This window comes from Babylonia areolata, chromosome 16, assembly GCF_041734735.1.
Source record: "Babylonia areolata isolate BAREFJ2019XMU chromosome 16, ASM4173473v1, whole genome shotgun sequence".
NCBI lineage: Eukaryota > Metazoa > Mollusca > Gastropoda > Neogastropoda > Buccinidae > Babylonia > Babylonia areolata.
This window is the reverse complement of record NC_134891.1, coordinates 430001-455805: the sequence shown is the minus strand read 5'-3', so window position 1 is coordinate 455805 and position 25805 is coordinate 430001. Positions and strand designations below refer to the sequence as shown.

The 25805-nt window shown below is 47.5% G+C and overlaps 2 protein-coding genes across 4 annotated transcripts in view; both read right to left on the bottom strand.

Moving 5' to 3' along the window:
* Positions 1-443: 443 nt before the first annotated feature.
* Positions 444-7919, bottom strand: LOC143290770 (uncharacterized). The gene is made up of 3 exons (XM_076600284.1): positions 7830-7919; positions 4456-5829; positions 444-1119 (listed from the first exon to the last, which is right to left on the bottom strand). Exons 2-3 carry the CDS (start codon positions 5824-5826, stop codon positions 601-603), a joined length of 1890 nt encoding a protein of 629 aa, XP_076456399.1. The 5' UTR covers positions 5827-5829; positions 7830-7919; the 3' UTR covers positions 444-600.
* A 3317-nt stretch (positions 7920-11236) lies between these two features.
* LOC143291052 (uncharacterized) overlaps positions 11237-25805 on the bottom strand; it is a 23889-nt gene continuing 9320 nt past the window's right edge. For 2 of the 3 annotated variants that reach the window (XM_076600635.1, XM_076600636.1), the window contains exons 2-7: positions 23012-23346; positions 18682-18756; positions 17714-17950; positions 16400-17194; positions 15900-16214; positions 11237-15257 (exon numbers count right to left, since the gene is read on the bottom strand). In XM_076600635.1, coding sequence (XP_076456750.1) covers positions 15054-15257; positions 15900-16214; positions 16400-17194; positions 17714-17950; positions 18682-18756; positions 23012-23293 — 1908 coding nt within the window. In that variant the 5' untranslated portion in view covers positions 23294-23346 and the 3' untranslated portion in view covers positions 11237-15053. Of the gene's footprint in view, positions 15258-15899; positions 16215-16399; positions 17195-17713; positions 17951-18681; positions 18757-23011; positions 23347-25333; positions 25590-25805 lie in introns of those variants that run through there. The other variant, XM_076600637.1, reaches the window with a different exon arrangement.

Here is a 25805-nt window from a genome sequence, read left to right as displayed (position 1 = left end):
ACTATCTCCCTCTCCCCACACACCTGCACTTCCCTATCCCCCTCTCCCCCCTACCTACACACACACCTGCACTTCACTATCCCCCTCTCCCCCCTACCTACACACACCTGCACTTCACTATCCCCCTCTCCCCCCTACCTACACACACACCTGCACTTCCACTGTCCCCCTCTTCCCCCTACCTACACACACCTGCACTTCACTATCCCCCTCTCCCCCCTACCTACACACACACCTGCACTTCACTATCCCCCTCTCCCCCCTACCTACACACACCTGCACTTCACTATCCCCCTCTCCCCCCTACCTACACACACCTGCACTTCACTATCCCCCTCTCCCCCCTACCTACACACACACCTGCACTTCACTATCCCCCTCTCCCCCCTACCTACACACACCTGCACTTCACTATACCCATCTCCCCCCTACCTACACTTCACTATCCCCCTCTCCCCCCTACCTACACACACCCCTGCACTTCACTATCCCCCTCTCCCCACACACCTGCACTTCACTATCCCCCTCTCCCCCCTACCTACACACACACCTGCACTTCACTATCCCCCTCTCCCCCCTACCTACACACACACCTGCACTTCACACAGCAGAGCTGTCCTCCATGGTGGGGTCCAGATGCCAGATGATGTGCGCAGTAAACTCCAGGCGGTTGCCCAGGCGTTTCAAGCACTTCTTGCAGGTGAAGGGGTCGGTGTCGTCGGCGGAGTGCAGACTCTGGTGCAGCAGCCCCAGGGCGCTGTCCTCAAACCAGATGCAGCAGTGCTGGCAACGCATCATCTTGCGGCCCGGTGGGAACGACTCCAGCCCGGGAAGACTCAAGACAGCAGCGGCAGGGCTGCTGGCGGTGGGGGGGAAGTTGGTGAGGGGGTTGTAGAGGCGTCCGGCCCCATTGTACAGCCCGCCCCCCACTGTGGGCTGTACAGCGTGGGGAGCCAGGTTGAGGGCAGGGGCCGGAAGCAGGGGGTGGGTGCGGAAGGCTAGAACGTTGGGCAGCAGGCTGATGGTGGGGCGTGTGGTGATGGCCGTGGTGCTGGGCGTGGGGGTCACTCCGGCCGCACAGGAGGAGGAGCATGCTGCCAATGCTGTCTGTGGGTTCACCTGCTCCCACACACATCAAACATACAGACCCTTTTGTTGCCATGGGTTCTTTTTCATGCACTAAGCCAATGCTACACACAGGACCTGGCTTTACTGCCTCATCCAAATGACTAAGTAGTTCTACAGACAAGTCAGTGTCCAGACCACTGTTCAAGGTTTACTGGAGGGGGAAGAGTGTGGCATTCAATCCTGTACACTCAGAGTCTGCTTCCTATCAAATCCTAGGGAGATGTGTCAGCACTCAGACTCTGCTTTCTACCAAATCCTAGGGAGACGTGTCAGCACTCAGATTCTGCTTTCTACCAAATCCTAGGGAGACGTGTCAGCACTCAGATTCTGCTTCCTACCAAATCCTAGGGAGACGTGTCAGCACTCAGATTCTGCTTCCTACCAAATCCTAGGGAGACGTGTCAGCACTCAGAATCTGCTTCCTACCAAATCCTAGGGAGACATGTCAGCAGTCAGATTCTGCTTTCTACTAATCCTAGGGAGAAGTGTCAGCACTCTGATTCTGCTTCCTACCAATCCTAGGGAGACGTGTCAGCACTCAGATTCTGCTTTCTACCAAATCCTAGGGAGACGTGTCAGCACTCAGAATCTGCTTCCTACCAATACTAGGGAGACGTGTCAGCACTCAGATTCTGCTTTCTACCAATCCTAGGGAGACGTGTCAGCACTCAGATTCTGCTTCCTACCAAATCCTTGGGAGACGTGTCAGCACTCAGATTCTGCTTCCTACCAATACTAGGGAGACGTGTCAGCACTCAGATTCTGCTTCCTACCAAATCCTAGGGAGACATGTCAGCACTCAGATTCTGCTTCCTACCAATCCTAGGGAGACGTGTCAGCACTCAGATTCTGCTTCCTACCAAATCCTAGGGAGACATGTCAGCACTCAGATTCTCTTTCCTACCAAATCCTAGGAAGACATGTCAGAACTCAGCCACCACTCCACAAAACAAAACTTGCAAAAGTGTATAAATATCCATATAAACATATACAACAGTGTACACATTTTGTTAACAGTTCCAACAATGTACACATTTTGTTAACAGCTGCAACCATGAACACACTGTGTTAACAGCAGCAACAATGTTAAGATTCCATTTACAGCTGCACACATTTTATAAAACAGCTGCAACAGTGAGCAATTTTTATTATCAACTGCTTCTCAAGGAGGCCTCACTGCATTCGGACCAATCCATATAAAAATTACATTATACCACATCTGCTAAGCAGATGCCTGACCAGCAGTGTAACCCAGAGTGATTAATAGTTAATAGCTGCAACAGTGTACAATGTAAACTGACACAACAGTTGCAAAAGTGTAAAAATTCTTTAAACAGATACAATTTTTGTAAACAGTAGGAACAGTGAAAAGATTTTTAAACACACAAGTACAAAAGTGTACACAATATACAATACATACATGTACAAAAGTGTACACAATATACAAACAGTTACAACAGTATACACATTTTATAAACAACTGCAACAGTGTAAGCTAAAGATACTCACTCCAGCTGCAGATGTGATTTGTAAGAGTTTCTTGTTGGAAGCGGTAACTGTTCACACACCCTTTCTTTTTTTTCTTTTTTCATTCGGACTTTGTCTCTGGCAAAGATGACAATTACATTAATAATCTACCAGTGTTAAATCACCAGTAATTTTCAATATCGCATGCACAGACTACTGAGTGTGAAATACTGACCCTCTTATCATGGCAGATTTGGGATGAGGAATTCAAGCCACTGAAATGTGGTGTCATCACAAGATAGCAAACAACACACACTGATGACATCACAAGTCACTGAAAAGTGAAATTTGGTGTCATCACAAGATAGCAAACAACACACACTGATGACATCACAAGCCACTGAAAGTGAAATGTGGTGTCATCACAAGATAGCAAACAACACACACACATTGATGACATCACAAGCCACTGAAATGTGGTGTCATCACAAGATAGCAAACAACACACACACTGATGACATCACAAGCCACTGAAATGTGGTGTCATCACAAGATAGCAAACAACACACACTGATGACATCACAAGCCACTGAAATGTGGTGTCATCACAAGATAGCAAACAACACACACTGATGACATCACAAGCCACTGAAATGTGGTGTCATCACAAGATAGCAAACAACACACACTGATGACATCACAAGCCACTGAAATGTGGTGTCATCACAAGATAGCAATTTGTGTTTTTATGTGCTTGTAACAAAATTGTCTTTGTTTGATAACAGTGTAATGAAGTCTTCAATCTGTATTCCACAAACAGAGAAAACAATCAAACAAAGTGTAACGATAGTCGTCAGAAAACAACGCTTGACCTTCAATGTGAACAATGGAACACACTGTATACAGGCACAGACATTGAGGAAGACTATGGCCAAGGCTGAAAAACACACACTGAAAAAGTTTGCTGTGGCTTACAATGGTGTGATACATACCTGCTTTAGCATGTGTTTAGGTTTTTGTTTTTTAGTTTCCTTTTTTTCCCCTTTTTTTTAAAAACAGAGATGGTGCAGCATATACACAGATCAGCCTGCATGCCATGACAACTTCAAACACACTTCACTATTGGTATTTCTGTACAAGTTCATGAATGTAATGATAATCAGCCTGTCTGTGGCGGTCTGTACACTGGCGCACTCTGACAAGAAAAGCATCAAAGTCACTTGACGAGGATCGCCATGCAGCAAAGCTCGGGCAGCCAGAGGATGTTGCCACTGAGCAGTGTCTGCCCCGGCAACAATAACCCACTTTCTGTGCCCTGCACAGCCACTACTGTCAGCACAGACAGCTCATTAACTGTACCATACAATGTTACATGTTCCGTGACACCCAGTGACAGCCATTATATCTGTGATCAGTACATTGCTGGGACAGTTAACCACTGCACAGTCTGCTCACACAGCCGCACGCTACACTGTCTCTTAGCAGAGCAGCAGAGTAAGGATGATTCTCTTCCCTCTGTCAGTCAGTCATACTGTCTGTCTGTCTGTCTGTCTGTCTCACACTCACACACACACAAAGTTGTCTGAAATCACACAATATGAACTGATGTTAATAAACTGAAGCACACACACACACACACACACACACACTGGTCTAAAATATCACAATGTGAATAGACATTACCAAAGAAAAAACACAGTCAGACACACACACACACACACACACACACACACACACACACATACCACACACTGGTCAATCACACAAAGGAAGAACACATGCACACATGCATGAACACACACACACACACTAAAACACACACACATACACAAGCCTGCAGCTTAGTGCCGACTCACTCACGTGTTGCTGAAGCGTCATCAGAGTGGCGGTGGCTGTGGCTGGCAGCACTGTGGGGCGGATCAAGCTGGTCTGGGTGGTTCGAGCCTCAGAGTCTGCAACACTGCGTGTGGCGGGGACGGCACAGACAGAACTGGCTTGGGACACCTCTGGGGCCACGCCCTCCTCCGTCTCCCTCTCCTCCCCCTCGGCAGCATTAGAGCTGTCCTCCTCCTCGTCCTCCTCCTCCCTCAGGTCCCGCCCTGATGGCAGCATGATCATGTTGTTCCCATCCAGCAGGGTGGAGGCTCGGATCTCTTCAATGTCCGGAATATCACTGTTGTCTTGCCCTTCTGCCAGCGAGTAGCATGCCGATATGGACATCTGAGGAATGTCGGAGCTTTCACTCTTGTTGCCTGAATCACTGTGATCCCCCTCTGTGTCTCTCTCTGACTTGACTATGGAGGGTCGGCTATCCATCAAAATGCGCTCCAGAATCGGCATGGGGTGGTCCGACGTTGACGCTGACTGATCAGCTGACTCTGCCTCCTCTGTCTTCAGAACTGGTGCAACTGTCTGCCAAGACTCCGAGCCAGAGCGACGAGTGATTTTGAATTTGGAGAAGCCAAGCCGTGATAAGTCTTTTCTACGTTTGTTGACAGTTTTTGACCCTTTCGGTCGGCCAGGTTTCTTTCTCTTGCAGGCATTCTTGGAGAAGGGAGTGGTGTTCTTGGAGCTCATGCTGGGGTCCGGCACGCTCAGCACTGGCAGGAACTCCTCCAGGCGAGCTTCGTGGGCCTGCTTGTGCTTCTTCAGCTTGTCGTTGGACTCAAACACCTCCCCACAGTATATGCAAGAGTACAGCTTGTTGAAGCCGTGACTCAGCAGATGCTTGCCCAGCTCTGACCGGTCTTCGAACTTGACCCCGCACAGTCGGCAGTGCGACTTGTGGGTCAGCCCCAGTGGGGTGCCTGTCACCAGCAGCTCTCCGGACAGCTTGCTGTGCACCCTCATGTGCTGCTTCACATGGTCCGAGCGAGGGAAGCGTTTGCCGCACACGTTGCAAGGGAAGGGCCTCTCCCCGCTGTGAACTCGCACGTGTCTCTGCAGTTTGGAGCGAGTGTTGTAGATCTTGCCACACACACCACAGGTCAGCGGCGGCCTTTCGTCGTCATGGAGCAAGGCGTGAGCGTCCATGTCCGCGCGGCGGATGAACTGGCGGCCGCAGAACTTACACATGAAGCGCGTGATGACTTGGACGGCAGAGTGGCTGGGTTTGGAGCCTGCCTCCTGGTCACTGCCCTCCCCTGCGTTGCTCTCTGCTGTCTTGGTGCTGCCATCCTCCTGACCCTCGTCTCCTGCTGCCTGGGGGCTGGCCAGCTTCTCCCCACTCATACTCTGATAAAGAAAGCACCTTCACATTCATTGATTTGCTGCCTGGGGGATGGCCAGCCTCTCCCCACTCATACTCTGATAAAGAAAGCACCTTCACATTCATTGATTTGCTGCCTGGGGGCTGGCCAGCCTCTCCCCACTCATACTCTGATAAAGCAAGCACTTTCACATTCATTGATTCAATCTTCACTTCCTTAACAACTCTTCATCTATCGTCTGTTTTTGTTGTTGTTTTTGTTAATGTCAATAAACAGCATAATAAATGAATGACAAGTTAGAGTGCCACAGATCCAAGAATTATATAAAGACGTGCATGATATATAAAGAAACAAAACATCTTTAATCAGTTAATGCTCACTTATCTCACACTCTGACTGAAAAAATGAAACAAAAGAAAAACAACTACAACACCAAAAAAATCTATACTAAGTCTGTATGTCACAGATCAAATATTTTATCAGATTTGAGAACACATTCAGAAACACAACAATCTAAATGTTCCATTACTTGTTTTTTGAGAAAAAGGTGTCAAACAGTGTGTCATAATCAAACAATATTTTATTTTGATGTAATTTGATAGTCTTTCAAAACTGTTTAGTTCCAAATCTTTCATCCATTGACTCTACTTTCCTGACACAAACAAAAGTTATGATCCCCTTTACAGTGCAGTTGAGGAGGTTTGCTTAGGTTTGCACAACAATATATAATATGCCGGGTTTTTTTTTTTGTTTTTGTTTTTTTTGTTTTTTGTATATATATATATATATATATATATCTTACAAGTTACAAATGACCAATAGGCAAAATGTACCAGGGAAGTATCACACTTTATGGATGATTTTAATGTTGTAAAGTAAAGATATACATAATTCTTCAGTGGTCTGTAAATTAATAATATGCATATATATATATATATATATATATATATATATATATATATATATCATTACAGAACAGTAGCAGCAGTAGTAGTGGCAGCAGCAGCAGCAGCAGATGCAGCAACTTTCTGTGCTCAGTATTGGCACAGACTGTATTATGTGGTCCACTCAGCCCTTCTAATCCACTTTCTGAATTAAATCTGTACACTGGTTTTAGTTCCAAAGGTAGCTTTCATTGCATATCTGGGTTCATTTTACACTTCTGAGAGGGAAAAAAACTGCAGTGCAAAGGAAGGAATAATGCCAAGCTCATCAAAGCTATAATTAAAAGAAGAATTATATAAAAAATACATTACAATGTGTATATATTACATTTACAATATCATATTATATAATATTTTACCATATAATATCATATCAAATCATCATATATCATATCAATTATCATATTATTATTGTATTATATCATATTGTATTATGTTACATTATGATCATATCCTGTGATATATGATACTATATCATATTATATTAAACTATATTACAATTTATATTATATTTCATATCAATTTTCATTACGTTATATCATTGTGTGTGGGGTGAGGGGAGAGGGATAAACTGAAACTAAAAGGGAACCTTGAAACAATATTCAGGTGAAAAGTCATATCAAAGTGATCAGCAATATTGTTATCGCTCTTCGGACTTTTCTGGCATAAAATAATACTGTATTGTTTCACATCCTGGAGTGTGGAACAGCATATGGGATGATCAAAAATTCATCTTCAGTTGAACTCTCATCTTCGTACCACCCGAGTTAATGATCGCTCAGTGAAATGATGCTGAACGCAGAAACCCGGTTGCAGTATATTTTATACCACAGAGAGAGGACGTTAGTCAAAGAGCATCAACAGGGTTAGAATTTAATGCACACATGAAATAACTCCTCAAAAGAGAGAAAAAAAATCAATCCCTTTCATCCGGTCCGCTGTGTCGCCAAACCATCACAGAATCAGTTCCGTAGTTCGAGCCATGTTGAAATCCTCCAAGAACGCAGTCAAGTGCATTAGTAGAATATTCCACGGTTCTGAAACTCTAAAACCTCAAAATTGTGACAGGAACAGAGCTTACCTGGTGAACAATTCTCTATCGTTCATTTGCGGGGGATTTTTGCACCAAAAATCACACCTCACTTTCTCTGTCCGCGTCAAAATGCTAAGTAGCATGGGACATCACTCTGTCCGTTCTTTTTCTTTTGGGTGAGTAGTTATCTCCTTGGAAGTGTTCTTGCAGAAAGTGGACGTCACAAATTCAGTTGAAAACATGACAACAAAGACACTCGCAACAGTTACTCTCCTCCTCTGTTATCTTATACATGCCAATCCCCAGAAGAATTATTGTTGAGCCTTCAAAAACTACTGCAGAGCCTTCAAAGACTATGCAGTTCTCTGGTGCAATATCACTCAAATGATATCGAACGATGATGTGAATGTTTCATTGTCAAGTACTTGTAAAATTTTGTCTTTTTTCCAATCTAAATCATGAACGGCAAAATATAAAAGCATTAAGAAATCATAACACACACACACACACACACACACACACACACACACACACACACACACACACACACACACACAGGCCACTTCAGTTTCGATGTCTACTTCATTAAACCACAATCTTTCTTTAAACTGCCTTTGCACTGGTGTCTGAGTGGAGACTGATGGCCCTCGGGGTGTTGATGATGGTAGCAAACTTGTGTGTGTGTGTGTGTGTGTGTGTGTGTGTGTGTGTGTGTGTGTGTGTGTGTGTGTGTGTGTGTGTGTGTGACTGATGTGTGTGTGTGTGTGTGTGTGTGTGTGTGTAAGGTGGCAGAATGTCTGAATGTTAATCATTGTGTGTGTGTGTGTGTGTGAGTGTGCGTGCGTGCGTGCGTGCGCGCGCGCGCGCGCGCGCGCGCGTGTGTGTGTGTGTGTGTGTGTGTGTGTGTGTAGTCAATCGTATTGACTGAGGGGATGAATCGAGATCTCGCAGTGTGCAGCACCGACGCACTTGGCGCGCTGAAACTGAAGAAGCCATGCATGGCATCGAGTGTCGTCCTCTGTAACAGTCTGTAGAAGAATTCACAACTATGCATGCACTGCATGCACTACAGGTTTGACGAAGCGCGTTGGGTTATGCTGCTGCTCAACTTAAACTCAAATTGTGTGTGTGTGTGTGTGTGTGTGTGTGTGTGTGTGTGTGTGTGTGTGTGTGTGTGCACTGACGAGGACGGTTATGCGTGTCGGGGGTTTATATGCACGCGTGTGCATATGCGTGTATACAAGCCTGAATGGCCAGATTTGACCCCGGGGTAAAAAAAAAACAAGGGAGATAGAACAGACTGCTACACCGGCAAGCACATTGTGTCAGTGTGCGTGTTCGGCACTTCCACGTTACTCGGCTGGGTACGTGGTTACGTCACAAAAAGGACACAGGTGGTTCAAGGAAATTGTGAACCTGTCACGTATCGAGTCAGTGTCGTATCGGTCCTGTGCCGTATCGGACCCATTACGTATCGGACCCGTTACGTATCGGATCTTCGACGCATCGAACCTGTGACGTATGGAACTTGTGATGTATCGAACCTATGACGTATAGAACCTGTGACGTATCGAACCTATGACGACGTACAGACCAGTGACGTATCGGACCAATAACGTATGAACCTGTGACGTAATCTATCGGCCTTATGACGTATTGGTCCTATGACGTATCGGGCCTGTAGTGACGTTTGGCCGGAGCAATGACTTTGCGAAATGTTTCCACCTCCATGACCCTCCCCACCCCTTGGATCCAGACCAGTGAGATGAAACCGACATAGGATGCAGGTCAACGATCAAGGGTCGTCACACTCCACTCCACGACACGCCTCGCTGAGCTGGTGTCTGTCCACCTCACAAAGCTAAAGATCATGCGTGTGTGTGTGTGTGTGTGTGTGTGTGTGTGTGTGTGAGGGAGAGAGAGAGAGAGAGAGAGAGAGAGAGAGAGAGAGAGAGAGAGAACACTGTCACATATGCGCGCACGCATACATACATGAAGAAATAAAAAGACAGACAGGGGGAGAGAGAGAGAGAGAGAGAGAGAGAGAGAGAGAGAGAGAGAAAAGAATGGAAGTGAACAAAACAAGGCCGTTTGTAAAAAAAAAAAAAACACGTCATGAACAAGGTTTGTAAAAAACACGTCATGAACAGCAGGAGAAAAAGCAAAACAATTTTATTATGCTTTCTTTTCTAACAGCAATGAGCAATGTCAGTTTTTTTTAATACTCTGGTGAGATATAGAGATAGATAGATTCTATTAAGACAGAGAGAGAAAGAGAGAGAGAGAAAGAGAGTAACAACAACAAAAATGAAACACACTGACGCACATGCGAGCGCGCGCGCACACACACACACACGCGCGCTACTTTTCTCTCAACTTACCAGATTTCTAATGCCCATGAGAAAGTTGCACTATCAAGTCACACTTCACAGAACTGACTGAAATACAAAAGACGAGATCAACGAAACATGGTAATGTGCTCTTTTAGTATCCTCACTTCTGGGACCTATTTAAACGAAACTTTTCGGGCCTATTGCATGTAATGTCATATTTTAGTAGCAAGTTACGTGCGTGTTGCAATGCATGTGTTTTAGAAATGAATGTTGCCAGTAATCAATCCCTCTAATCAAGAATTGATGGTGTCTCCAGTCTGTCCGACGGATGAGTAGGCAGGCAGGCTTATCTGTCGATGTGTGTCCTCATATGGGAGAAGAGACCGATTCTGGATGCGCAGCACTTCCCACAGGTGTTGCAAGGGAAAACGTCTCCAGAAGTTGAGCCCTGCTTCCTTCGCTCACGCTTCTCCTTAATGGCCAGCGTTCTCTTGTTTTCAAACGTCTTTATGCCACTAGAGCACAGCATCCTCCAGCGAGAGCGGTCAAGGGCATCAGTCTCCCAGGAAGCGATGTCTATGCCACAGGCTTTGAGGTTTGTCTTCAAGGTGGACTTGAAGCGCTTGCAGGGTCTTCCACGTTCACGGTGGCCTTCCTTCAGCTGGCCATACAAAAGCATCTTCGGGATCCTGCTGTCTGTCATGCGGACAACGTGTCCTGTCCAGCGTAGCTGGCACTGGATCAGCAGGCTTTTGATGCTGGGCAGGCCGATCCTCTCTAGGACCTGGAGGTTGGAGACCCCGTCTTGCCACTTTATGCCGAGGATCTTTCGTAGGCATCTCTGGTGAAACTGCTCAAGTTGTTGAATGTGACGGCGATACGTCATCCATGTTTCACAGCAGTACAACAAGGTGGTCGGCACAACAGCTCTGTAGGTTTTCATCTTGGTGCTGAGCCTGATGCCTTTGTCAAGAATTAGGTATAATACAATGCGAAATGATCCATATCATGTACACGGACCGACATTTATCCGGTCTCATGCCGCCATGTTTTTGTTCACAATTTCGCCAAAAAATGTCTGCACGTTAGTATAACGACTGGATCTGTATTTAAAAAAAAAAAAAAAGAAGAAGAAAAAAACAACAAGCAAGCAAGCACACACACAACTGAAAATGGGTTGCAACATCTACTAATATCGCTTCATCTTTGCACGTAACCGTTGTCTTTGAAATAGGTCCCCGATTTCCGGATACTAAAACGGAACTTGACCCAAAACCTGAAGGCGTCCATATTTACAACTTGTTCTCTTGTGTGCAGAAGTTAAAAAAAAAAAAGAAAAAAAAGAAAAAGGAGGAGGAGGAATGGTTTGGGGTGTGTGTGTCATCTGTTAGTGTTCTGAGCATGCCTCTGTTAGCGTTCTGAGCATGCCTCTGTTAGTGTTCTGAGCATGCCTGTTAGTGTTCTGAACATGCCTCTGTTAGCGTTCTGAGCATGCCTGAACATGCCTCTGCTAGTGTTCTGAACATGCCTGTTAGTGTTCTGAACATGCCTGTTAGTGTTCTGAACATGCCTGTTGGTGTTCTGAACATGCCTCTGCTAGTGTTCTGAACATGCCTGTTAGTGTTCTGAACATGCCTCTGTTAGCGTTCTGAGCATGCCTCTGCTAGTGTTCTGAACATGCCTCTGTTAGTGTTCTGAACATGCCTCTTTAGTGTTCTGAACATGCCTCTTTAGTGTTCTGAGCATGCCTGAACATGCCTCTGTTAGTGTTCTGAACATGCCTCTGTTAGTGTTCTGAACATGCCTCTGTTAGCGTTCTGAACATGCCTCTATTAGTGTTCTGAGCATGCCCGAACATGCCTCTGTCTGAGCATGCCTGAACATGCCTCTGTTAGTGTTCTGAGCATGCCTCTGTTAGTGTTGTCAGCATGCCTGCTGTGTGATCAAACGCGAAAGCCAGTTGCTTCAAACATGCCTGAGCTGTTCTGATGATCCACGAACGTCTGGTCATACTACCGTGGATACTGATACGTTACTGGTCATTATACGGTGGGTATAATTGTGTTATTGGTCAATCTTGAATGGATTTAATTTATTGAGCATACTACTGTGATTTACTGGTCACACTACAGTGGATAAAAGTTATTGGTCATTCTACCGTGGATAGAAGTTATTGGTCATTCTACCGTGGATAGAAGTTATTGGTCATTCTATCGTGGATAGAAGTCATTCTACCGTGGATAGAAGTTATTGGTCATTCTATCGTGGATAGAAGTCATTCTATCGTGGATAGAAGTCATTCTATCGTGGATAGAAGTCATTCTATCGTGGATAGAAGTTATTGGTCATTCTATCGTGGATAGAAGTCATTCTACCGTGGATAGAAGTTATTGGTCATTCTATCGTGGATAGAAGTCATTCTACCGTGGATAGAAGTTATTGGTCATTCTATCGTGGATAGAAGTCATTCTACCGCGGATAGAAGTTATTGGTCATTCTATCGTGGATAGAAGTTATTGGTCATTCTACCGTGGATAGAAGTTATTGGTCATTCTATCGTGGATAGATTGGTCATTCTATCGTGGACAGAAGTTATTGGTCATTCTATCGTGGATAGAAGTAATTGGTCATTCTATCGTGGACAGAAGTAATTGGTCATTCTTTCGTGGATATGTTACTGGTAACTCTACCATGGATATAAAATATTGGTCATACTTCAGTGAATATAAGATACTGGTCAAACTACCGTGGATATTACATATTGGTTATTCTACCATGGATTGAAGTCACTGTTTATACTACCGTGGATATAAGTTACTGGTCATACTATCGTAGATATACTATTGTGGATATAAGTTACTGGTCATACTATCGTGGATATAAGTTGCTGGTCAAACTACAAAATGGGTAGAAGTTATAGGTCAAAGGTCAAACTACCGTGAAGAGAGACAGACAGAGAGAGAGAGAGAGAGAGGGTGGGGGTGGAGGGGGGTGGTGTTAAAAGTCCTAATCCGTATATCAGACTCGAACACTCAAGTTGGACACACACTTCCTAGTCAGGCGTCTTACAACAAGGCCACCACTCTACTGCAACAGTTAAAACGTTCAGTTCTTGGCTGATTTCAGTATGACAAAAGTCCTGACAGAAAAAAACCCCACCACATTCAGTTCTTGGCTGATTTCAGTATGACAAAAGTCCTGACAGAAAAAAACCCACCACATTCAGTTCTTGGCTGATTTCAGCAAACGAAAGTCCTGACAGAAAAACGTTCGTTTCTTTGCTGATTTCAGCAAACAAAAGTCGAAACAGAAAGGTTACTGCTTGCAGTAAAATAACAAAATCTAAGCATGATATTGCACAAGACATCGACACATTAGCAAAAACAATAGCAAAATTGCAACAACACATGTTGTTTATGCTTTATCCAGCATAGATCAATGAATGACAGAATAGAAGGCAACATTGACATATATACAAAATCCGCCCATTCTGATTGACACAAAGCCCACCAGTTTTGGCGTTATGACACACAAACAGTAACACAAAATACACCAGTATCGGCGTTATGACACACAAACAGTAACACAAAATACACCTGTTTCGGCGTTATTACACACAAACAGTAACACAGAATACACCAGTATCGGCGTTATGACACACAAACAGTAACACAAAATACACCAGTATCGGCGTTATGACACACAAACAGTAACACAAAATACACCAGTATCGGCGTTATGACACACAAACAGTAACACAAAATACACCAGTTTCGGCGTTATTACACACAAACAGTAACACAAAATACACCAGTATCGGCGTTATGACACACAAACAGTAACACAAAATACACCAGTATCGGCGTTATGACACACAAACAGTAACACAAAATACACCAGTATCGGCGTTATTACACACAAACAGTAACACAAAATACACCAGTATCGGCGTTATGACACACAAACAGTAACACAAAATACACCAGTATCGGCGTTATGACACACAAACAGTAACACAGAATACACCAGTATCGGCGTTATGACACACAAACAGTAACACAAAATACACCAGTATCGGCGTTATGACACACAAACAGTAACACAAAATACACCAGTATCGGCGTTATGACACACAAACAGTAACACAGAATACACCAGTATCGGCGTTATGACACACAAACAGTAACACAAAATACACCAGTTTCAGCGTTATGACACACAAACAGCAACACAAAATACACCAGTATCGGCGTTATTACACACAAACAGTAACACAAAATACACCAGTTTCAGCGTTATGACACACAAACACAAAATACACCAGTATCGGCGTTATGACACACAAACAGTAACACAAAATACACCAGTTTCAGCGTTATGACACACAAACAGCAACACAAAATACACCAGTATCGGCGTTATGACACACAAACAGCAACACAAAATACACCAGTATCGGCGTTATGACACACAAACAGTAACACAAAATACACCAGTATCGGCGTTATGACACACAAACAGTAACACAAAATACACCAGTATCGGCGTTATGACACACAAACAGTAACACAAAATACACCAGTATCGGCGTTATGACACACAAACAGTAACACAAAATACACCTGTTTCGGCGTTATGACACACAAACAGTAACACAAAATACAGCAGGCTGACAATAGCGCTGAAGCCTTTGAACCAAGCTTTTTTTCAAAAAAGAAAGAAGAGAAAAAGGAAAACAGCACTGAAGCACGATCAGTTTTTTTCCCTCATCGTCAGGTCCACGCCCAGCAAGGTCTGCACGGCAAGGAGGCCCAGCATGGGGACCGGCACCACCAAAAACCGACAGAAGCCTCAGAGACCTCTACTCCGGAAGCGTGGGTCATCCAGCGGGCTCATTCCCTGGAGCGATGCCAACGGCGCCTGGCGGTCGGTCGGACGGTCACGTGGTACGCAGCAGCCAATCGTAGACGGACACATGGCCGTCCTCCTGCCCGACCCAGAGGGTGCCCGACTGATCCAGCACGGCACAGCTGATCCGCTCGATCAGCCCCTTGCTCAGGTCGGCGTCCTCGTCGGTGGTGCCTCGCTTCCACTGGATCACCTCCTCCCTCCTCCTCAGCCCGTCCTCTGCCACCTCCAGCACCTGCACCCACACCACACACATCACCCACACCACACACATCACCCACACCACACACACCACACACATCACCCACACCACACACAACCTGCAGTCTGTGGGCTTTGGTGGGGAAGGGGTGGAATGAACACACACACACACACACACACACACACACACACACACATCACCCACACACCACACACACACACACAAACACACACACACACACACACACACATCACCCACACACCACACACACACACACAAACACACACACACACACACACACACACATCACCCACACACCACCCACACCACCCACACCCTGCTGTCTGTGGGCTTTGGTGGGGAAGGGGTGGAATGAACACACACACACACACACACACACACACACACACACACACACACACACATCACCCACACACCACACACACACACACACACACATCACCCACACACCACACACACATCACCCACACACCACACACACATCACCCACACACCACACACACCACCCACACCCTGCTGTCTGTGGGCTTTGGTGGGGGAGGGGTGGAATGAACACACACACACACACACACACACACACACACACGCTCCCCTAAACACATTAAAACTCACACACACACACACACACCTCCACCCACACATCCCCACCCCCACCTCCACATTGCCGGCAGCAGCATTGGCCATCAGCACGTCGCCCAGTCCAGACCCCATTCCCCTCAGACCCGTCACACCACGAGGCTGCAGAGTGCTGTCCCCTGGCCCCAGGCCTCCAAGCTGCCCAAAGTCCGTGTCCAGGACCAGCACCTCGGAGCTGCTGCACAGGAAGAGCCGCCCCTGCTTGGTGAGGGCCAGGGCCAGGGGGGTGAACTCGGGTCGGGGCAGGGTGAGCCGCTTGAGTCGCTCCCCGCTGTCGCTGTGGTAGAAGGTCAGCGACAGTTCCTTGCCGTCCTGGGCAGCTAGCACCAACTCCTGAAAGAACGTACACTGTTGTGAGAGGGGGGGGCGTGTGGGAGAGAGAGAGAGAGAGAGAGAGAGAGAGAGAGAGATCATCACCACCACCACCATCACCACCACCACCACCACCATCACCACCACCACCACCACCACCACCACGATCATCATCATCATCATCACCATCATCACCGGACACCCACCCGTTTGTCAGTGGCGGCCAGGGCAGTGGGGGGGTTGAGGGGCGAGACGAAGTCGGTGGCCATGCTGGTGGCGGTGTTCAGCCGCTTCACGGCGTGCGGGAAGGGCAGCGCCACGTACACGAAGCCGTCCCGGGCAGGCACGAAGTCCACCACCTCCCCGGGGAACTCCAGGCGCTTGGTCTCGGAGAGATCTGCGGTGATGGTGACGAGGCAGTTGCCGACGGCCGCCAGCATGGAGCCGTCGCCCCGGGGACACAGCTTGCGCAGCTTCCTCTGCTGCTTGGTGGAGCTGAGCGTCAGGCGGTGTCGGAGTACGGGGGACTGGAACTGCACGGTCATGTAACCCAGGCTGCTGTCCCTGGCCACCAGTGACGTCAGAGCGGGGCTCGTGCGGAAGGAGAAGCGGAGGTGGCCGCGGGACGGGGGCACCTTGGACATCACCGACTGGATCCTGGCCATCAGCTTGGTCTTCTGACGCAGGAACTCGGCGTCGTCGGCCTCCATGACGTGGCTGGCTGACGTCAGCAGGGCGGACAGGGCGGTCCTCTTCTCTTGGATGCTCCTCCTCTCCCCCTCCACCACCTTGCCGATGCGGCCCTTCAGGCTCTGCACCTTCTCCGAGGCCTTGTCGGCACGGGTGCTGATGGCGTCACAGGCCTGCTGGCGCGTGCTGGCCACTTTCTGCACCACCTGGCGGCAGCTGTCGTCAAGGGCCGCCACTCGCTGCGTGCATTCATCCTCCAGATCGGCCAGCGCCCCTTGAAAAGTGCTGAGGCTCAGCAGCTGACGGCGGACCTGGCGGACAACACGCAGGAGTGACACACCACACCACACCACATCACACCACACCACACCGCAACACACGACACCACACCACACCACACCACACTACATCACACCACACCACAACACACAACACCACACCACATTGCATCACACTACAACACACCACACCACCACACCACAATACAACACACCACACTGCATCACACCACACCACATCACACCACACCACACATCACATCACACCACACCACACCACACAACACACCACACTACACCACACCACAATACAACACACCACACTGCATCACACCACACCACACCACATCACACCACACCACACTACATCACAACACACCACACATCACATCACACCACACCACACCACACAACACACCACACTACACCACACCACACAACACTACATCACACCACACCACACCACCACCACATCACATCACACCACCCCACCCCACCCCACACACCACCCCACCCACACCCACCACGCCAAACCAGCTGTGTTCAACTGACCTCAGACCTGTGAGCAGGGGCCTCCTCCCCCACGTGGGTGACGGTGTGGTGGGGGGGCGGGTGCAGGGGGCAGGAGGGGGAGCACACCAGGCTGGCACAGGGCCGGCAGTAGTAGTGGGGGGCGGCCCCCTCACTCCCGGGGGACGGCCAGTGGGCACGGCAAGACGGGTCAAGGCCGGTGGGGGTTGCTGAGGGCCTGCCCCCCTCCTCTCCCGCTGGGCCACACACCCCGCTGTCCTGCGTGCATCACGTGCACACACACACACACACACACACGTATTCATACACACACACACGTATTCACACACACACACACACACACACACACGTATTCATACACACACACACGTATTCTCACACACACACACACACACACACACACACACACACACATACACAAACATACCCACAAACACACACACGCACACATCAAATCATGCTTTGGAGAGAGAGAGAGAGAGAGAGAGAGAGAGAGAGAGAGAGATACAAAAAATGACAGACGGACAGAAGAAAGTGAGATAAAGCGAGAGTGAGAGAGAAAGGGGAAGAGACAGAATGAGACAGACACAGAGACAGAGAGCGAGAGAAAAAAGACAATGAGGGACAGGGATAGGGGGGTGAGGGGGGGGGCGGTAGAGAAAGAAAGAGACATTCAAGACAGAGACAGGATGAAGGACAGACAGACAGAGAGACAGAGAGACCCACCACATGTATGGGTTGCTGTGGTCTCCACTGGGAGAGGACCATTCCAGACTGTCATACAGACAGACAGACAGACAGGGTGAGAGACAGACAGGGTGAGAGACAGACAGGGTGAGAGACAGACAGACAGACAGAGAGAGAGACAGACAGAGAGACAGACAGACGGAGACAGAGAGACAGACAGATAGACAGACAGACAGGATGAGAGACAGACAGACAGACAAACAGACATGATGGGAGACAGAGAGACAGACAGACAGACCCACCACAGGTGTGGGTTGCTGTGGCCCGGACTGGGAGAGGACGGCTCCAGACAGGAGTGGTGCCAGGTAGAAGTTGACCTGTAGACAACACAAAGCTCAACATTATGACCTGTAGACAGCACAAAGCTCAACATTATGACCTGTAGACAACACAAAGCTCAACATTATGACCTGTAGACAACACAAAGCTCAACATTATGACCTGTAGACAACACAAAGCTCAACATTATGACCTGTAGACAGCACAAAGCTCAACATTATGACCTGTAGACAACACAAAGCTCAACATTATGACCTGTAGACAGCACAAAGCTCAACATTATGACCTGTAGACAACACAAAGCTCAACATTATGACCTGTAGACAACACAAAGCTCAACATTATGACCTGTAGACAACACAAAGCTCAACATTATGACCTGTAGACAGCACAAAGTTCAACATTATGACCTGTAGACAACTCAACATTATGACCTGTAGACAACACAAAGCTCAACATTATGACCTGTAGACAGCACAAAGCTCAACATTATGACCTGTAGACAACACAAAGCTCAACATTATGACCTGTAGACAACACAAAGCTCAACATTATGACCTGTAGACAGCACAAAGTTCAACATTATGACCTGTAGACAACACAAAGCTCAACATTATGACCTGTAGACAACACAAAGCTCAACATTATGACCTGTAGACAACTCAACATTATGACCTGTAGACAACACAAAGCTCAACATTATGACCTGTAGACAACACAAAGCTCAACATTATGACCTGTAGACAGCACAAAGCTCAACATTATGACCTGTAGACAACACAAAGCTCAACATTATGACCTGTAGACAACACAAAGCTCAACATTATGACCTGTAGACAACTCAACATTATGACCTGTAGACAACACAAAGCTCAACATTATGACCTGTAGACAACACAAAGCTCAACATTATGACCTGTAGACAACACAAAGCTCAACATTATGACCTGTAGACACAAAGCTCAACATTATGACCTGTAGACAACACAAAGCTCAACATTATGACCTGTAGACAACTCAACATTATGACCTGTAGACAACACAAAGCTCAACATTATGACCTGTAGACAACTCAACATTATGACCTGTAGACAACACAAAGCTCAACATTATGACCTGTAGACAACACAAAGCTCAACATTATGACCTGTAGACACAAAGCTCAACATTATGACCTGTAGACAACTCAACATTATGACCTGTAGACAGCACAAAGCTCAACATTATGACCTGTAGACAGCACAAAGCTCAACATTATGACCTGTAGACAACACAAAGCTCAACATTATGACCTGTAGACAACTCAACATTATGACCTGTAGACAACACAAAGCTCAACATTATGACCTGTAGACAGCACAAAGCTCAACATTATGACCTGTAGACAACACAAAGCTCAACATTATGACCTGTAGACAGCTCAACATTATGACCTGTAGACAGCACAAAGCTCAACATTATGACCTGTAGACAACACAAAGCTCAACATTATGACCTGTAGACAGCTCAACATTCTGTGACATTTCTCCCTCAATCATACTTCTCTTCTTTTCTTTTTTGGAACCACACAAAGCTCAACATTATGTCACATTTCTCCGTCAGTCATATTTCTCTGCTTTTCTTTTCTTTCTTTCTTTTTTTTTTTTTTTTTTTTTTTTTTTTTTTTTTTTTGAACCACACAAAGCTCAACATTATGTGACATTTCTCTGTCAATCATATTTCTCTTTTCTTTTTTTGAACCACACAAAGCTCAACATTATGTGACATTTCTCTGTCAATCATATTTCTTTTCTTTTCTTTTTCAGCTATTTTCTCTCTTTTATATGGGGTGGTTTGTTTTGGTGGCTGTGAATGTTCTATCCGTTTCTTCTTCTCTCACTCCTTTCTTTGGTGGGGGGGGGGGGGGGGGGGGGGGGGGGGGGGAGGCTGTTCTGATGGCTGTGAATGTTCTATCCGTTTTTTCTTCTTCTCTCACTCCTTTTTTTGGTGGGGGGGGGGGGGGGGGAGGAGGCTGTTCTGATGGCTGTGCATGTTCTATCCGTTTCTTCTTCTCTCATTCCTTTCTTTGGTGGTGGGGGGGGGGGGGAGGGGAGGAGGCTGTTCTGATGGCTGTGAATGTTCTATCCGTTTTTTCTTCTTCTCTCACTCCTTTTTTTGGTGGTGAGGGGGGGGGGGGGAGGAGGCTGTTCTGATGGCTGTGAATGTTCTATCCGTTTTTTCTTCTTCTCTCACTCCTTTTTTTGGTGGGGGGGGGGGGGGAGGCTGTTCTGATGGCTGTGAATGTTCTATCCGTTTTTTCTTCTTCTCTCACTCCTTTTTTTGGTGGGGGGGGTGGGGGGGTGGGGGGGTGGGGAGGAGGCTGTTCTGATGGCTGTGAATGTTCTATCCGTTTTTTCTTCTTCTCTCACTCCTTTTTTTGGTGGGGGGGGGGGGGGAGGCTGTTCTGATGGCTGTGAATGTTCTATCCGTTTTTTCTTCTTCTCTCACTCCTTTTTTTGGTGGGGGGGGTGGGGGGGTGGGGGGGGGGGGAGGCTGTTCTGATGGCTGTGAATGTTCTATCCGTTTCTTCTTCTCTCATTCCTTTCTTTGGTGGTGGGGGGGGGGGGGGAGGAGGCTGTTCTGATGGCTGTGAATGTTCTGTCCGTTTCTTCTTCTTCTCTCACTCCTTTTTTTGGTGGGGGGGGGGGGGGAGGCTGTTCTGATGGCTGTGAATGTTCTATCCGTTTTTTCTTCTTCTCTCACTCCTTTCTTTGGTGGTGGGGGGGGGGAGGCTGTTCTGATGGCTGTGAATGTTCTATCCGTTTCTTCTTCTTCTCTCACTCCTTTTTTTGGTGGGGGGGGGGGGGGGGGAGGCTGTTCTGATGGCTGTGAATGTTCTGTCCGTTTCTTCTTCTTCTCTCACTCCTTTTTTTGAGCAGACACAGAGGGAGGGGGAGGGGGGGAGTGCTTCACAATGCAACATTGACAGCACACACAGAGGGGGGAGTGCTTCACAAAGCAACATTGACAGCACACACAGAGGGGGGGAGTGCTTCACAAAGCAACATTGACAGCACACACAGAAGGGGGGAGTGCTTCACACTGCAACATTGACAGCACACACAGAGGGGGGGAGTGCTTCACAATGCAACATTGACAGCACACACAGAGGGAGGGGGGGGAGTGCTTCACAAAGCAACATTGACAGCACACACAGAGGGAGGGGGGGGGAGTGCTTCACACTGCAACATTGACAGCACACACAGAGGGAGGGGGGGGGGAGTGCTTCACACTGCAACATTGACAGCACACACAGAGGGGGGGAGTGCTTCACAATGCAACATTGACAGCAGACACAGAGGGGGGGAGTGCTTCACACTGCAACATTGTCAGCACACACAGAGGGGGGGAGTGCTTCACAATGCAACATTGACAGCACACACAGAGGGGGGGAGTGCTTCACACTGCAACATTGTCAGCACACACAGAGGGGGGGAGTGCTTCACAATGCAACATTGACAGCACACACAGAGGGGGGGAGTGCTTCACAATGCAACATTGACAGCAGACACAGAGGGGGGAGTGCTTCACACTGCAACATTGACAGCACACACAGAGGGGGGAGTGCTTCACAATGCAACATTGACAGCAGACACAGAGGGAGGGGGGGGAGTGCTTCACACTGCAACATTGACAGCATACACAGAGGGAGGGGGGGGAGCGCTTCACACTGCAACATTGACAGCACACACAGAGGGAGGGGGGGGGGAGTGCTTCACACTGCAACATTGACAGCAGACACAGAGGGAGGGGGGGGAATGCTTCACACTGCAACATTGACAGCACACACAGAGGGGGGGGAGGGGGGGAGTGCTTCACACTGCAACATTGACAGCAGACACAGAGGGGGGGGAGGGGGGGAGTGCTTCACACTGCAACATTGACAGCAGACACAGAGGGGGGGGAGGGGGGGAGTGCTTCACACTGCAACATTGACAGCACACACAGAGGGGGGAGTGCTTCACACTGCAACATTGACAGCAGACACAGAGGGAGGGGGGGAGTGCTTCACACTGCAACACTGACAGCAGACACAGAGGGAGGGAGTGCTTCACACTGCAACATTGACAGCACACACAGAGGGAGGGGGGGAGTGCTTCACAATGCAACATTGACAGCAGACACAGAGGGGGGAGTGCTTCACACTGCACCAATGACAGCACACACAGAACAAGCCTGGGGAGTGCTTCACAAAGCAACATTGACAGCAGACACAGAACGCGGTGCACGTGCAGCAGGTGCCGGGGGACGGACCTGGAAGCTGGTGACGCCGTCCTGGGGCACGGGCACGGAGCCCTGACATAGCGGGCAGGGGAAGTGGGTGGCTGGGGGCGGGGCGCGCTCCATCAGGTCGCTGATGCAGTCGGTGCACAGCGTGTGGTGGCAGGGCAGGAAGCGGGGCACGCGGAACGTGTCCCGACACACTGGGCACGTCAGGTCCACCCCCACCCCCAACCCGGACCTGTCGCTGCCACCCCCGCTGCTGTTGAGGGAGCCGCTGCTGGTGCTGCTGGTGTTGACGTCCCGGCTGGCCATGGCTGTGGTGTTGGTGGACAGGCTGTTCCCCGCCCAGTGCCACTACCTCCGCTCTACAAACACGCACACACGCACATGCAAACACACACACACACGTACACGCGCGTACGCGTGCACACACACACATACATACGTGTGCACGCACACACATGCACACAGACACATTATTATCATCATCATCATCATCGTCATCATCATCGTCATCATATTATTATTATCATTATTATTGTTGTTGTTGCTGTCATCATCATTATACTACTACGACTACTACTACTATTTTCATCATCATCATTATCATCATCATCATCATCAGTATCATTCTTCTTCTTAGAATTATTAACATTCTTCTTCTTCCTCTTCTTCTTCTTCGTAGTATCATTACTATCGTTGTCATTATCATCATCATCATCGTCTTTACCTTTTTATAATGATTACTAAACATTCATTAATTTAGATTTTTTATTTTTTTTAAGTCACAGCACTGGTTTGTGTGAGGTTTGGTCGAGTCTGCAGAGCTGTTTCAGTGTCTGCAAGTTCCGGACACTGCTCAGTCATTCACGGCCCCGGGCAATGAAAGTAGCAGAGCTGTTTCAATGTCTGCACGTTCCGGACACTGCTTCATTCATGGCCCCGGGCAATGAAAGTAGCAGAGCTGTTTCAATGTCTGCACGTTCCGGACACTGCTTCATTCACGGCCCCCGGGCAATGAAAGTAGCAGAGCTGTTTCAATGTCTGCACGTTCCGGACACTGCTTCATTCACGGCCCCCGGGCAATGAAAGTAGCAGAGCTGTTTCAATGTCTGCACGTTCCGGACACTGCTTCATTCACGGCCCCCGGGCAATGAAAGTATCGGCTGAATGAGGACGGACAACACAGAGGTCTCTGTTAAAGTGACTGCCGACTACATCGTTTGGCTGAGGTCCTTATCAAAGACGAACGCAGACAAGGTCGTTTGGATGAAGTCCTTGTTAGTAATGAATGCTGGTAACATCATTTGAATGAGGTCCTTGTTATCAAAACAAACAGACAACATCGGTTGAATGAGGTCTTTGTTAAAGTCAGCACAGGCAATATCGGCTGAATGATGTCTTTGTTAAAGTGAACACAGACATCGGCTGAGTGAGGTCTTTGTTAAAGTGAACACAGACAATATCGGTTGGATGAGGTCTTTGTTAAAGTCAGCACAGGCAATATCGGCTGAATGATGTCTTTGTTAAAGTGAACACAGACATCGGCTGAGTGAGGTCTTTGTTAAAGTGAACACAGACAATATCGGTTGGATGAGGTCTTTGTTAAAGTGAACACAGACAATATCGGTTGGATGATGTCTTTGTTAAAGTGAACACAGACATCGGCTGAGTGAGGTCTTTGTTAAAGTGAACACAGGCAACATGGGTTGAATGAGGTCTTTGTTAAAGTGAACACAGACATCGGCTGAATGAGGTCTTTGTTAAAAGTGAATGCTGTCAACATTGTCAGAATGGGGTCCGTGTTCATGTCAAACAAGGCAGCACACAATTATTGCTCAAATCACACGGTCCTGTCCACACTGGATACATCACCGAGCTGTGGTGAGCACACGCATCATCATCCTATTCATTGTGTAAATTCGTCTCTAAATGTTTATTTTAAGCGTAATAAGTGTACATAGCAAGACTTCTCTGGGAGGTAACACATACTGAGAGAGAGAGAGAGAAAGAGAGAGAAAGAGAGAACACACACACACACACACACACACACACACACATATATATATATATATATATGTGTGTGTGTGTGTGTGTGACAGATTTTACCCCCTCCCCCCCCGCCCTCCCCCACCACCCAATTCTCAGGCGGTCCCCTCCCTCCTACACTAACACACACCAGTAAAAAGAGGGAACCAAAATATAAATCTACAGAAAATTCCGTCTTCCAATCCTCCAGTTTTTCAGGCACAGTGAAGGTATCACACCACCTCCACCTCAGTAAATCACCATAAATCAACACGGTGGTGGAGTATAAAAAGTCTTAACACAAGCCAAGCTTGAATAACATACCCACAGAAACATTAACACAGGTTTACACAGATGGATCAACCACAGATACTATCGAGAAAGGCTGAGCCGGGATCTATGTCAGTCAGGTATCCGAACAGAAAACGGCAAGCCGATGCCATGCCCACTGGACCCCGGCTGCACAAACTACACAGCCCAGGTTGAAGCGCTGGTCTAGCTTGCCAGTGTCGTCAGCAAACGAGGAAGTCCCGTTCCTCTGAGTTCCTGACTGATGCAAAATCAGTACGTCACCAGTCACTTCCTACATTGAATACTGACACAACTGGGAACTGACATCATTACCGAGTATCATCTAGCATACATACATATATAGAGAGAGATATCTATATATATATAGATACACACACACACACACACACACACACACACACTTACACAAACACATCTCTCTCTTTATAACACACACACACACACACACACACACACACACACACACACCACACACTTACACTTA

Coding starts and splice junctions, on each gene's coding strand:
- LOC143290770 (XM_076600284.1), bottom strand. CDS start 5,826: ATGAGTGGGGAGAAGCTGGCCAGCCCCCAGGCAGCAGGAGACGAGGGT. Junction 1,120..4,455: donor TGATGACGCTTCAGCAACAC/GTGAGTGAGTCG, acceptor GTGTGGGAGCAG/GTGAACCCACAGACAGCATT.